Raw genomic sequence first — 13,235 nt, 5'->3', positions numbered from 1 at the left:
TTGTTTAGTCTTTTCGTCTCAAACACTTTGTTTTCAATGCAAACACTCCAAAATAATGTTTTTGATTAATTTAAAGTTCAACATCGCAAAATGATGCCATCGTAAAACAAGAAACATCAAAACGACCAGGGAAGAATAAACATGACAATGCAGCAGCTTCTCTTCTCGGGCGAATGGTTGAGTGGTTCAAAAGTGAAGCAAGGAAAACATTTTACTCAACTTTAGGAACCCTATGTAATTCCAATTCTAACATTGTAGTAAAATAATAATGAATGTATAGAACAATTATCCCATCAGGTACCCCCGAAATACAAAAAACCCTTGTGAAAAATATTGTGCGGCCACTTTGAGTCTCTGTAGTTTGTATTTTTTATTGTGCTTTGTAGAACAGTGACATCTTGTGGTAGATTATAGCAGAGTGTCCCTTTAATCAAAATATGTAATATAAATAACACTGCCAACAATAATGTGAGTATATAGTATCATTGATAAAAAGTCTTCCATAAGGTAGTGCAAGCTAACATTTAACATGTGAAGTGCAAAAAACAATTAATGCACAACCTATACCGAAGGGGCGGTGATCAGTGATTATCTGATTCCATGTTTCATCCCACACATGCCACAAGCATTAAATGGATGCCACAAATCCCCGCTGACAACTTGCTTCACAATCAATCATTAATTAAAAACAACGCAGAGACACGAAACGTCTTCTGTGTTCTACTCACATCAGCATCATTGGAACAATTTATTGCCCCTGCTGAGGAAGCGCGACCTACATCTGATAGAGGAAAAAAAAAAACGACAACAACGGTGCTAAAGAGAACATTTCCGGCACTGTTGCGAGTAGATAATAATGCACGGCAGCTGGAGAAAATTGGATGCAATCTTTTGCGCTCTCGACACCTATAAAGCCACGTTTATAGCAACCCGCGCACTCGCTCATGTAAACACCCAGAAAGGCATATGAAGATACCAATAACTACCGGGAGATATTTTAAGTCAGTGCTTCTCAACTGGACTTACTAGAGGAACCACCACCCCACCCTCATTGCAAGCCTCAAACAAATATCAAGAAAAAACATCCACTTTTCAAATGTATCGTTTAAAGAGTTGTTATGGTTGTCATTTATTTTGAATATGCATTACAAGTACTGCAAAGATTCCTTATTATTGTCAAACAATTTCTCAAAACAAAAACATGTAAAATAGAAAAACAAATGAGGAAGCGACATAAACCAGAAAACAAAGGAAGAGAAAACACTTTTATTTTTTGTGCTTTTTACCCCTTGTTTTCTCGTATCCCTTTTTTCTTCCTATTTCACATCCTTTTCCTTTTTCGCTTTTTTACTGTTTATTGGTTCTTTTTTCCTGTCTTTTTTCTTTTCTATTCCTTTATTCCTCTTTTTCCTGTTATTGTTTTTATTCCCTTTTCCTTTTTCAATCTTCTTTTCTTTCTTACTGTTTTATTTTCTCTTATTTTCTTATTTTTTATTTTTATTCTTTGTCGAAAAACAGAGAATAAACCTGATGCCTTCTGGTTACTTTGGAGTCTCCGTGTTTTAATTCTTCCATTTGTGTTTTAAACACTTGTTTTCAGTTGCACTAAGCGAAACAGCTCAAGCTACTCAAGCTACATCTAGTTTTCATATGATATATTGTACATGCAGACGCTCCTCTACTCAGAAAAAATATCCGGACATTGCTGTTAGCTAGATTTTGCGCACCTTTTTCCGAGGACAGGACATTACTGTAGTGCTTCTTTCCGCCACTACTAGCGTGTGGTGGCGCTGTATGTGGTCACCCAGCATCCGTTTCAAAAACAAATCCGGCTTTTACTCCCTAGTTCGTGTGTACAGTATACACACTGCACTGTATCTCTAGCACACTAAGAACTTTGACGTTTTTATTGTTTAACATCGCATGCAACCATTCAATATGCTTGGTTTAAAGTGTAAAGAAGAGGCGAGCCGTTTCTTTTAAAATGAAAGTGGAATAAGGAAACTTGATGCGGTTGAGAAAATGGTCGGAACGCTTTTTTTGTCTGCGAATTTTTACCACGGAGCAGGAACTCTTGAAGCGCATCTTCCAAAAGTAAGTTAAACTCAACTTTCTTTATAGAGCATATTATTTTATGAATTGTTTATTTTTCAGAACAAAACAATACAGGTTACTTATGCAAGCCCTAAATATACTTATATATACATATATAAACCTTAAACATACAAAATATAGCACTGAAGAAACTTACGAACAAATTCAACTTACGAACGATCGTCTGGAAGTAGGGCAGCGTCTGTATACATTTTTAATTAAATCCAAAACCGCATTATTTCAGTAGCCTTGTCTTCAAGATTTTAAAATCCATTTCATCTCACAGTATATTTTTTGGTGTTTCTGCGTTTGGCCCTGCTCAACATGTGCCCGCTTTGAGACTGGGAGGTCGCTGGTTCGCGCCTCGGCCGAGACATACCTAATTGGTATAATGGCGGCGCCCTCTGTTGGCTGCGGCTGCATCGACTCGCTACAACGGGTCAGGTGTATCGACATTTCGTTCTGTGTACATTGTTACAAAGAATGACAATACAAAGGAAATTATTATTATTATTATTATTATTAAAAAAACAAAACAAAAATAAAACTGTTATTTTTCTGTGGTGTGAAATAACGGGTGTCAACTCACATTTCCAGGGTATTATTGCTACTGTTGAGGAGTGTCATGGACCCTTAGTATTGTAAACCCTTAGTATCCTTTTCTTTAGCATCATTTTGCCAAGGCAAAGCTCTGTGACCAACTGAAAACAGGTCCACAACCCATCAATTGAGAAACGCTGTTCTAAGTCACCCACTCAGGGGGGCGGGAAACTCGGGCGGAGGAACAAGCGGTTTGAGCGGTTGTGACAATTAAACACAACAAAGGCGAGCGGTTCAGATGAAGGGTAGACGGTGCAAAGCTTTGGCACAGCACGAAAGCCAAAGGCAGAGCTTAACATTTTCCAGCCATCGCTCTATATCAGCTAAGGTCAAACTAAACATACACTAAAGCCCAATTTAATAACTTTTAGCTTTCCTCCTCAGGTGACGGTGTCATTGCCCATTAGCCATTCCGGATGGATGCTTTTTTGGGGCCTGCTTCATAGGTTTGTGGCACATAAGAGGGATCTTCACTTTGTGCATCTGATTGCGTTTTAACAGCTTGCAACAAATTACAAGAACAATAAGAAAAAGTGACAGCACCACAGTGCTGGTAGTGTGGTTTTGTTACCAGGTGCCATTTAGGCTTTATTTTCTTAAATTGATTTTGTGTAAAGAGACATTTTTTGGTCATGCTGGTTTAGATGGACACAATATAAGATTGTCCTTACTTCCAGCGCAATGACAAGGTCTGAACACAGATTTCATTCAGACACAAATGTTAAACCTCAGTACTTGTAACTCAAATTGAGAAATAAATGGTCAGCAAGAGTGGCTTCTTGGTGCTTTTTCAAAAATGGTTAAGAATTTAAAAAGTTGGGGGAGGGATTATGGTTTCTGTAGCAGGACAAATATGACACAAACTAACACTTTTCGTCTGTTATCTGCACTGGTTATCTTCAGTAGGGTCGCGGTGATGCCGGATCTCATCCCAGCTGTCTTCAGGCAGTGGGCAGGGAACACTCTAAACTGGTTGCCAGCCAGTCCCTGGCACACAGAGAAAGACAACTCACTTGCTCATTCACACCTAGGGACAATTTGGAGTCAATTACCCTGACAAGAATGTTTTGGGAATATGGGAAAAGCGAGGGACCCAGAGGAAACCCACCCAAGCACTGGGAGAACATGCAAACTCCGTGAGTAAGGCTGGTAGCTGAATTTAAACCCATGACCTCAGAATCGTGCCGCGGACGCGCTAACCACTCAGCCGCTGTTCTGCCCCTAAACTTTCCCAATGCTGTAAAATTGTGAGGAATAAATATTACAAGTATGTAAATATGAGATGTGAGGAAAGATAGGGCGGTACAGGTCCGATGTTTTTGTGAGATCGTCCAATTTCCAACTAAATGCGACTTCTATTTGATGTAAATGATTTCCTGTAACGCCACAAGTGTCCGCATGCTCAGAAGAGGACACGTGACGTCACGCGCTTTGTGTTCGCGGAAGCACTCATGGATGTTAACGGCGGAGAGTATCGAACTATTTTAAAGTTATTGTGCTACCAGAGACAGCACATGTACAGCTTTAGCATTTTAAGAATGATATTAAGAAGAATGAGAGCCAGGACTTTGACGATGGCGTTTCGTGAGGCAGTGGCAGCAACGTCTGTCGAAGCGGACTTCCTCCACATTGAATGCCACATTTTGGGTTGCCAACCCCTGGTTTGGGTAGTACATAATTGAGCATTATATCTTACTCTGTGCAGTGGCGGGATGTGCATTTCACACCTAGGCCTTCAGTAGGCTGACTCAAACTAACCATCAATAACTATTTTATGGCTGTAAACTATTTGCTGCTCCTGCAGCTGGGACACATATGATAATAATAATAATAACAAGAAGAATAACCTCATAAAGTTGCAATGTTACTTAAGTTTCTGGCCACATTTTACCCACCAAAAATATTTTTGTGAACAAATCTATCCTACATTCTTTTTTCATGAAGATTTCAATTTCAATTACTCTGTCGTACAGATTTTGTGCCTTTCTGCATTGAAGCTACTGCTGAAAGTCGAGCATGTCCTTTTGTATTTCTGGCATAATATTTATTCGATTTAGGGCGAAAAATGTCAACAAAAGCAGTGGCCACAGGATTTTTTTCTTCACGTTTTTAATGTTACCGCCCCCTAGCCAATCAAAGTTTGTGAAACCTGAGGCGTTTTCCAGGCGGCGACTCGCCAATTCAGAAGCTAAATGGCTAAATCAAGAGCTTTATCAAACACTGATTTTATACCTCAGGGCCTTCAGAAGTATTTGTGAAGGCCTCCGGGCAGATTTCTGACGATGGCAACAAGTAATGGATTATGGTTAAATACATGAACATGGAAGTACACATCCCGAAGAAGCACACCCAGGTGGGAAGATAACAGACCATTTGAAGTATTCATGGACAAAATATAATGACATGATTCATATATTTTCTAGGTCAGCAGACGCCTTGCACGTGGTGACTGCCCACCAGCGGCTCACTGGTTCTCAAATAGTGAGGCTCCGTCAAAGGGGGCACTTTTGACCTTGGGGTCCCTCCTAGAATAGGGTGCAATTGCATTTACAGTACACAAGGGGACAGTGGCGTTCTCATTGGCAGAATGTTTTGTTTGCATTTAGTATCTGTGCTTTTGGACATTGCATGAGACAGAGAGTATGACATGTATACACAAGGTTTAACAGAGAACCCATGAAAACAATATTTAACAGAGATGAGTAGACAGTCAGAGAGAGCCGGGGATGGAGGGGAAAAAATATCCCAAAAGCTAAGACAAGGAAATTGGACCAAGGGTGCGTAGTGATCAGCTTTGCTGCAACCAATGTGTTAGACAAGGAAATACCGGTGTGCCTGTTATGTTGGTAGCGGACTGCATGCAGCCAAATAAAAAAGGGCGTCAAGATAAACCACCATAATCACGCTAAAAAGACGTTTTCAGCAAAAACCTGCACAACAAGGGTGAAGATTTGCCTAACAGGTATGTTTTTTTTTTGCTCTGGAGTTAAGGTCGGTTATCGGTTTGAATGCATTATCATTTGTGTGAGAGTTTTTTTTCTTCCAAGGGGGCACATGATAGGAAATAATTGGGAAGCACTGCATAACCCGCACATTCACAGGAATTGGTCAATAGAAGCAATGGAGGCCGTATTTACATACATGCCACACTTTTACAAAGAGTCAAGACAAGTCATTTTTATTTGTATAGCCCTTAATCACAAAGAGTCTCAAAGGTCTTCACAGGTTATTACACAGACTATTTTTTTCAGACTATTATTACAACCTCCCCTCATCTGGAACCAACATGAGGGCAAGGAAAAACTCAAAAACCTCAACATGAGAAAAATGAAGAAACCTTGAGAAGGGACCGCACATGTGGCATCCCCCTTTTATGATTAGCTTAGCACGAGCTAGGCTTCTTCAATAACACATCATTTTAGAATTTTGTGCGAGGGTCCGCTCCAAACTTTAAAGGAACCCCACTTAAGTATTTATGATGACTGAGGTGTTTGCATGTTATATTCACGCTTAAAGGAGAAAATCTCACTGAGTGGTTTCATACAATATTTATAAGTCTAAGCACGCAACCAAATAAAGTGTTTCCTTTGGCACAAAATGTAACACATTAAAAGTATTGTTTCTTATTTTGGTATACTTTTAGTTTAAAGAATGAAAAAGAAAAACATAAATATTTGAATAAAAACGAAACAATGTCCTTGATATGGCAGTACCCATTTTAAGTAGTTTCCTTATCCTTGTAAAAAAAAAAAGCCTTAAAATGAGAACAATTATTCTGCTTTAGGTATATCACACCAGTTTTTTCATTATTATTATTATTATTATATATTTTTTTTTCTTAAATAAATATTAAAATGGCCAAAAGTAAAAAAAAAAAAAAACAGCCTAATTTTTGGCCAATTGGGTAACCGTTTATTTTTGCCGAGTGTTAGTATTTTAAAGGTAGTATTTTTATTACTTAATGTTTTATTTCAATTATTAACTACAATTTTTAAACTGCCACCATTCAGGCAACGAAAAAGTATGTTCTTTGGAATGCTGAAAAAAGGACCAATGATGCTATGATGAATGGTCTTGGATCAGATACACTGAGCTCCTTGAAAAAAAAAACTGAAATAAGATGTATATACATATCTAAATACAAGCAAATACTACAGTTTTATTCTTATTTTTCTCAACTTTCTCAGCTTCATAGGGAGCAGAGCTTTCAGCCGTTCTGCATCCCAGCTCTGGAACTCATTGGCACCTGACCTCAGGAATCCTGCCACCCTGTCCACCTTTAAATATGGACTCAAAACTCCCCTCTTCCGACTAGCCTTTCCTCGATCACCTGCCTCACATACCGGCCCCTTTTAACTCTACTGTGTTTTTATTTGCGATTAGTTACTTGCTTGCTTTATTCTTGCCTTATTGTTGTTTGTTACTATACGTACAGCGACCTTGGGTGACCTTTCAGGCGCTTTAAATTACGGAGTATAATTATTATCATGGATATTATTATTATTACTTTATCTTATACTGTTCTGTAACTTAATTTAGAAAAAATATATGTGACAATGACGGCAAACCAGTAAAAGTGTAGTAGCATTCCTTCTCAGGCCTTTAAAGGACAGTCAGACAATCATAAATCAGCGGACCAATAATCCAAAGATCTCATTCAGACATGAGAATGAGAAACAATAACGCAAAACCATTTTCAGCATCACAAAGGTGATCACGGTGGACCTGAGGGGAACAAAATATCCAGCCCTCACATGAGAAATAAAGTATTGAAGCGTAATGGGCCTCTGGGCACAATTATACTTGTGACTCAGCCACTTGGCTCACGAGGGAGCGATATCATGCAACAGAGGTTTTGGAAAGACTCATTGCTCAGTCTGAATCGCAACCTACGGGCATTTTGGAGTATCATCCTTCCCTGATGGGACTGCAACAATGAGAAAGGCCTTTACTTGAAGCCCCCTTTTGTCGGGTTACTCATATCCCGACTTTCTCTTTATTGTACAATTCTAGAAAGGTGCTTTCTGGAAAGACGTGTCTTAGGTCTCTCTAATCATTCTAAATGACATGGAGGTAGTTTGTGTGCTTCACTGGGTCATTTTTTTAATTTCATAGAAGATCTTTTGTATTGTCAATGTACTAAAGATTTCTGTATCGATAAGAATCATGCACTCTCCCTGCACCTTTCTTTTCAGGAGCTTTACACCTATCGTGAATCAAAGACAAATTAGTAGAACTGGTTTATTTCAGATACTAAATCAGCACATAATGTATATGTAAATGCGAGACTTATGTGAATGAGTGCAAAAAGTGAAGAAATAGACGCTTAAGAGGATGCTGTGGAAGAGGGCACTTGCCCCCAGGCATTCATTTGCATGAATCATTTAATTTAATGATATTTAATTCATACAGTATGTTCATACTTGGTTGTTGTGTCGGTAAATGCACTTGAATTACATGGTCCTTTTCTGTTTGTTTTGCAAAATATTTGGTTATATATATATATATATATATATATATATATATATATATATATATATATATATATATATATATATATCTCATCTCATCAGCCGTACCGATTATCCTCATTAGGGTCGCGGGGGGGGCTGGAGCCCATCCCAGCCATCTCCGGGCAGTGGGCAGGGGACACCCTGAACTGGTTGCCAGCCAATCGCAGGGCACACAGGGACAGACAACTCATTCACTCATTCACACCTAGGGACAATTTGGACCGGCCAATTCACCTGAAATGCATGTTTTTGGAACGTGGGAGGAAACCGGAGTGCCTGGAGGAAACCCACGCAAGCACGGGGAGAACATACAAACTCCGCACAGGAAGTCTGGAGCTGGATTTGAACCCACGACAGGTTCCCATGACATGAACTGTGCCGCACAAGCGCTAACCACTGCGCCGCCGTGCTGCCCTATATATATATATATATATATATATATATATATATATATATATATATATATATATATATATATATATATATATATATATATATATATATATATATATATATATTATATATATATATATATATATATATATATATATATATATATATATATATATATATATATATATATATATATATATATATATATATATATTTTGTAGTCAGGTACTTGGTGCAACTGTGGGGGTCCTGAGAGTGAGCGCACCAGTGTGTGTGTGGATTGAATGAGACAACAGAGAGAGAGAGGAGCCAACAAACGTGGTGAAAGTAAAAAAAGCGAATCCGAACTATGAAAAGAATAAAAAGAGTCAAAAACTAGCGCACACCAGACTTTAATAGTGTCCCCCTATTAATGAATTGGATGTCTAATTATCAGTGGTGTCAACTGATCGCCAGTCCCCTTGTATGTTGGGAAACCGGAGTACCCAGAGGAAACCCACGCAAGCATAGGTAGAACATGCAAACTCCACACAGGAAGGATCGATCTCATCACCCAAGAACTGTACCGCGCTAACCACTCAGCCGCCGTGCCGCTTCCAAAATAACCAATTGCATCAAATCACCTGATTCGCATAAAGTAATGCATCTCACAAACAAAACCCAATGTGTTGGTCTCTTTACATACGAGTTACTCTAGAAGTAGAAATATGAAATGTCTTTCGAAAAAATTATCACTCAACATACGAGAGAAAATACAAGTTACGAGAATTTCGCAACCACAAGAGGGCTGAGTGTTTGAAATGGGGTGGCATACGCTCTGTGGTATGGCATGGGGAAGCAGGGAGTGCAGATACCAAAGCAGGAGAGAATACCAAGAGTTTACACAACACTTCTCTGATTTATTTTTTAAGAAGGTTATATCACAGTATTGATATTATTCTTCATCAGATAGTAACAATTTAACACAAGCAATCCTACCTGTGTGACTCCTGTGTGCATACGTGAGGGAGGCCAGGCAAAGCGACAGCAGTAGACTCCACACACTCACTCCGCACATAGAAAGGCCCCGCTCCCGCATTCTGAAAAAAAAAGATGCTTGAAACACGCATACTTTATCAGGGAACATGCACAAATTTTCAGACATTAAACTGTCATAAATGCAGGTTAACCTCCTTCCATTTTCATGCCTGCATAAAGCATGCATGCATAAAACATGAAGCGCTCCAAGAAAACGCCGAAGCGCACCAGCCCTCAAGCGCTCGGAACAGCCGCATCATCTCAACAGAAAAGAAACGGAAACATTTACACACAGGAGAATTTCGGTTTGTGCAGACATGTTGGCGAGAATGCGGATAGAAAGAGATTAAAAACAAAGAGATAAAGGGTGAAGGGCTACGGATGTCGAGAAAATTGTCGTGTCATTTTCTGGTTTTGGAAGCCAATTGGAACACTGTTTCGAGATCAGAAACACTGTTGAGCCTTAGTGCTCTTATATCATCGCTGAGCCTTTGTGCGGGGACCCCAATGGATGATACCGACTCAAAAATAAAAAGCAACCATATCACAAACCAATTTCAAACACAAGAGGAAAAAAAGCAAGTTAATTAAAAACTGGGAAAAAATGTATTCATGAATCGTATTTATAAGAAAGGTTTGAATAACAATCACCTTATCTAGTTATATTTGAGAGGAGAAGGTGTCCCTCCCAGCATGTGTTTCCATGCAGGTGTTGAGCTGTGATGCAGATGAATAATGCATTTTATTCATTCTGGCAGCATGGGGTAAAACAATTGCCAAAAACAAAGAAACAAACCTCTCCCATCAACTCTGAAGATACTTTCAGAGTTATTTTTTTTCGGTGCTTGTTTGTACTAGTTTCCAAACTCTCTTATATTCATTCATAGTTAAAGCAGGTAAAGGATGAAGGACGTCCCTTCCAATTTCAATCGAGCAAATTCATTAATTGTTTCAAAAAGTCAAAATGCACATTGATTTGTGTGCGTATAATGAACAGTATTTAAAAATACATTTTTTGCTCTGCTTTTATTTCAAAATACATGCACCACGCAATACAGCAGCACCTAGGGGTCAAGTTTTACAGTGTCCCTTTGACAAAGCTTACATACACACACACCACATAAAATATATATATATATATATATATATATATATATATACACACACATTGTGTGCCCCGCTTATCCTCAGTAGGGTCGTGGGGGCACTGGAGCCCATCCTAGCTATATTCAGGCAGTGGGCAGAGGGCACCCTGAACTGGATGCCAGCCAGTCGCAGGGCACACGGAGACAGACAACTCACTTGCTCATTCACAATTTGGATCCGCCAATTAACCTGACATGTATGTTTTTGGATTGTGGGAGGAAACCGGAGTGCCCGGAGGAAACCCACGCAAGCACTGGCAGAACATGCAAACTACACAAAGGAAGACTTGATTTCATGACCTTTAGAACTGTTTTGCAGATGCGGTAACCACTCAGCCGCCGTGCTGCTTATATATATATATATATATATATATATATATATATATATATATATATATATATATATATATATATATATATATATATATATATATATATATATATATATATATATATATATATATTGAGAGAGAGAGAGAGAGAGAGAGAAAGAGAGAGAGAGAGAGACAGAGAGAGGGAGCAAGAGAGAGAGATTTTGTTTCGACTGACCCCGTGCATTTGCCGTCTGCTCTGAACACAATACAAGATATGTTGATATCAATGACAACAAGGACGATTCGATTCAAAATCGACAAAGCAGTGAACCAGCGATAACCAAAGTGCCAAGTAAAGAGGGGTCGCCGTATATATATATTGCTTGTGATGTAAAATCCTAGATTGGGATGTTACCCCATAAAACAGCAAATCTTATAAGCAGTATTATATTTCAAATAGTCATGGAAGAAAGAAATATTTCCTATTCATTTTTAGACCGTGCACTGCTCTCGATTGTAATCCAATCTTGAGACACGAGGGATCGTGTGTTTCGTATACGACGTGTGTGTGTGTGTGTGTGTGTGTGTGTGTGTGTGTGTGTGTGTGTGTGTGTGTTCTAAGCCTTGGCTTGACTTTTAAGCAGCATGCGTGAGTCATCTGGCTATGGAAGACGCTTAAGAGCTGGGGGAATCTGCACAGCCAGACAAAATGAGCCAAGGCTTTTTCAGGCTAGAGGGCAGAGCGCACGGAATCATGCGCATGTACGCTCCATTTGTTTCCTTCTCCCTTTCATCCCTAGCCACAATTCTCCTCTCTTCCTCGACCAAGTCGACCACGGAACCTTCTGCAGTCCGTTGACACCCGCCATAGTGTGGCGTCCTTTCAGAATGACCTCTTATTTGGTCTTTCTGTCGCAGAGCAGAGAGAGGGAGTGTGATGTGTGAGAGGATGAGAGAGAGGAAGACAGGTGGAGGGCCAATGATTCCATCCGTGTCAAGTGTGGGCGCCAAGTGGCCAATAGAGCTGCAACTAACGACAATTTTGTTCAGGGACGGCCAACGAATTTCATCCGGCCTGCAAGATGATGCTGAGAGGAGCATAAGGAAAAAAATAAACTGCTTCTCGTCAAATAGTGACCTCTAGTTTTGAAATATGTCCACTGGATGTCACCAAAGACATGCACCCCTCCAAACCGCTCAATGGAGCTGTGTATGCTGAATAACATTTATCAATCAGAGAACATCTGAGGAAATGCTCATCCCGTTGATTAAAATAGAAGTCTTAATATTAGCGTTTGTCCCTTTGTGTACCCCACTCTAAACTACATTTTCTTTGCGCTCATAGCCAACATTTAAATAGATGGCTACAATTTTCTAAACATGCTTTTTAAGATGAGTTTTATGTATAAATATATTTATTTTTGCGCGACAAAACACTTTTGAACTGAGTGTTTGCAACTTATCAAATTTATTAAAAAAAGGGATATTTTACTTTGCTATTACCGTCGACTGTATTTATTTGTATAGTTTGAGTCTTTTAAAACCAATTGGATGAAATGTTCCCCTAATAAACAAATACCCAATGAAGCACAACTTTTGCAGGTGAAAATAAATGGAAAAATGGATTTGCTTATGTTATCTATTTTCCTCATGGATTGTTGAGGTCTCAGATTTAAGATTCCCTATCGGTAGTTAGAGAAAATGTGCAAATTATTTCAAACCAATTTGGCCCAAGACTCAAAAAGCATGCCCACTTCTGATTTTAATTGTCGACTAGTCATCAACTATTGAAACTATAAGTGGAATTATGAGAGGAACAATTTTTTGTTCTTAAACTTAGTGTGAAGTTGATTTAATTATGTGGCAAATTATAATAAACACATGAAAAACGGGTGCAATGAAAAAATTGCATTTTTTTAATTGACAATAGTGCTTATTCATACATAAATGAAAAAGAATGCTCAATCCAAAACCAAATGGAAACAGTTCTCACTCAGTAGAGACATAAATCCATAAATTATCGTCTGTCTATGCTCTAAGGACAGCTTGGGTTGTGGCAAAGTTGGCACCAGTCCATTCAGAAATGTTGTCGGCCCAGTTCTTTTTAGGTGTTCCTCTCCTCCTGCCCCCTTTGACTGTGCTCTGGAGAATTATCTCGA

At 39.0% G+C, this 13,235-nt stretch overlaps 1 protein-coding gene across 1 annotated transcript in view; it reads right to left on the bottom strand.

Moving 5' to 3' along the window:
- Positions 1 to 13,235, bottom strand: part of LOC148369271 (chemokine-like protein TAFA-3) — a 136,943-nt gene that overhangs the window by 65,718 nt on the left and 57,990 nt on the right. The window contains exon 2 of the mRNA XM_088331232.1: positions 9,579 to 9,679. Coding sequence (XP_088187358.1) covers positions 9,579 to 9,678 — 100 coding nt within the window. The 5' untranslated portion in view covers position 9,679. The remainder of the gene's footprint in view (positions 1 to 9,578; positions 9,680 to 13,235) is intronic.

The sequence above is a fragment of the Urocampus carinirostris genome, chromosome 3 (assembly GCF_059441175.1).
Source record: "Urocampus carinirostris isolate Australia breed hairy pipefish chromosome 3, RoL_Ucar_1.0, whole genome shotgun sequence".
NCBI classification, from domain to species: Eukaryota; Metazoa; Chordata; class Actinopteri; order Syngnathiformes; family Syngnathidae; genus Urocampus; species Urocampus carinirostris.
Note: the sequence above shows the minus strand (reverse complement) of the source record. Positions and strands in the feature narration are given on the sequence as shown.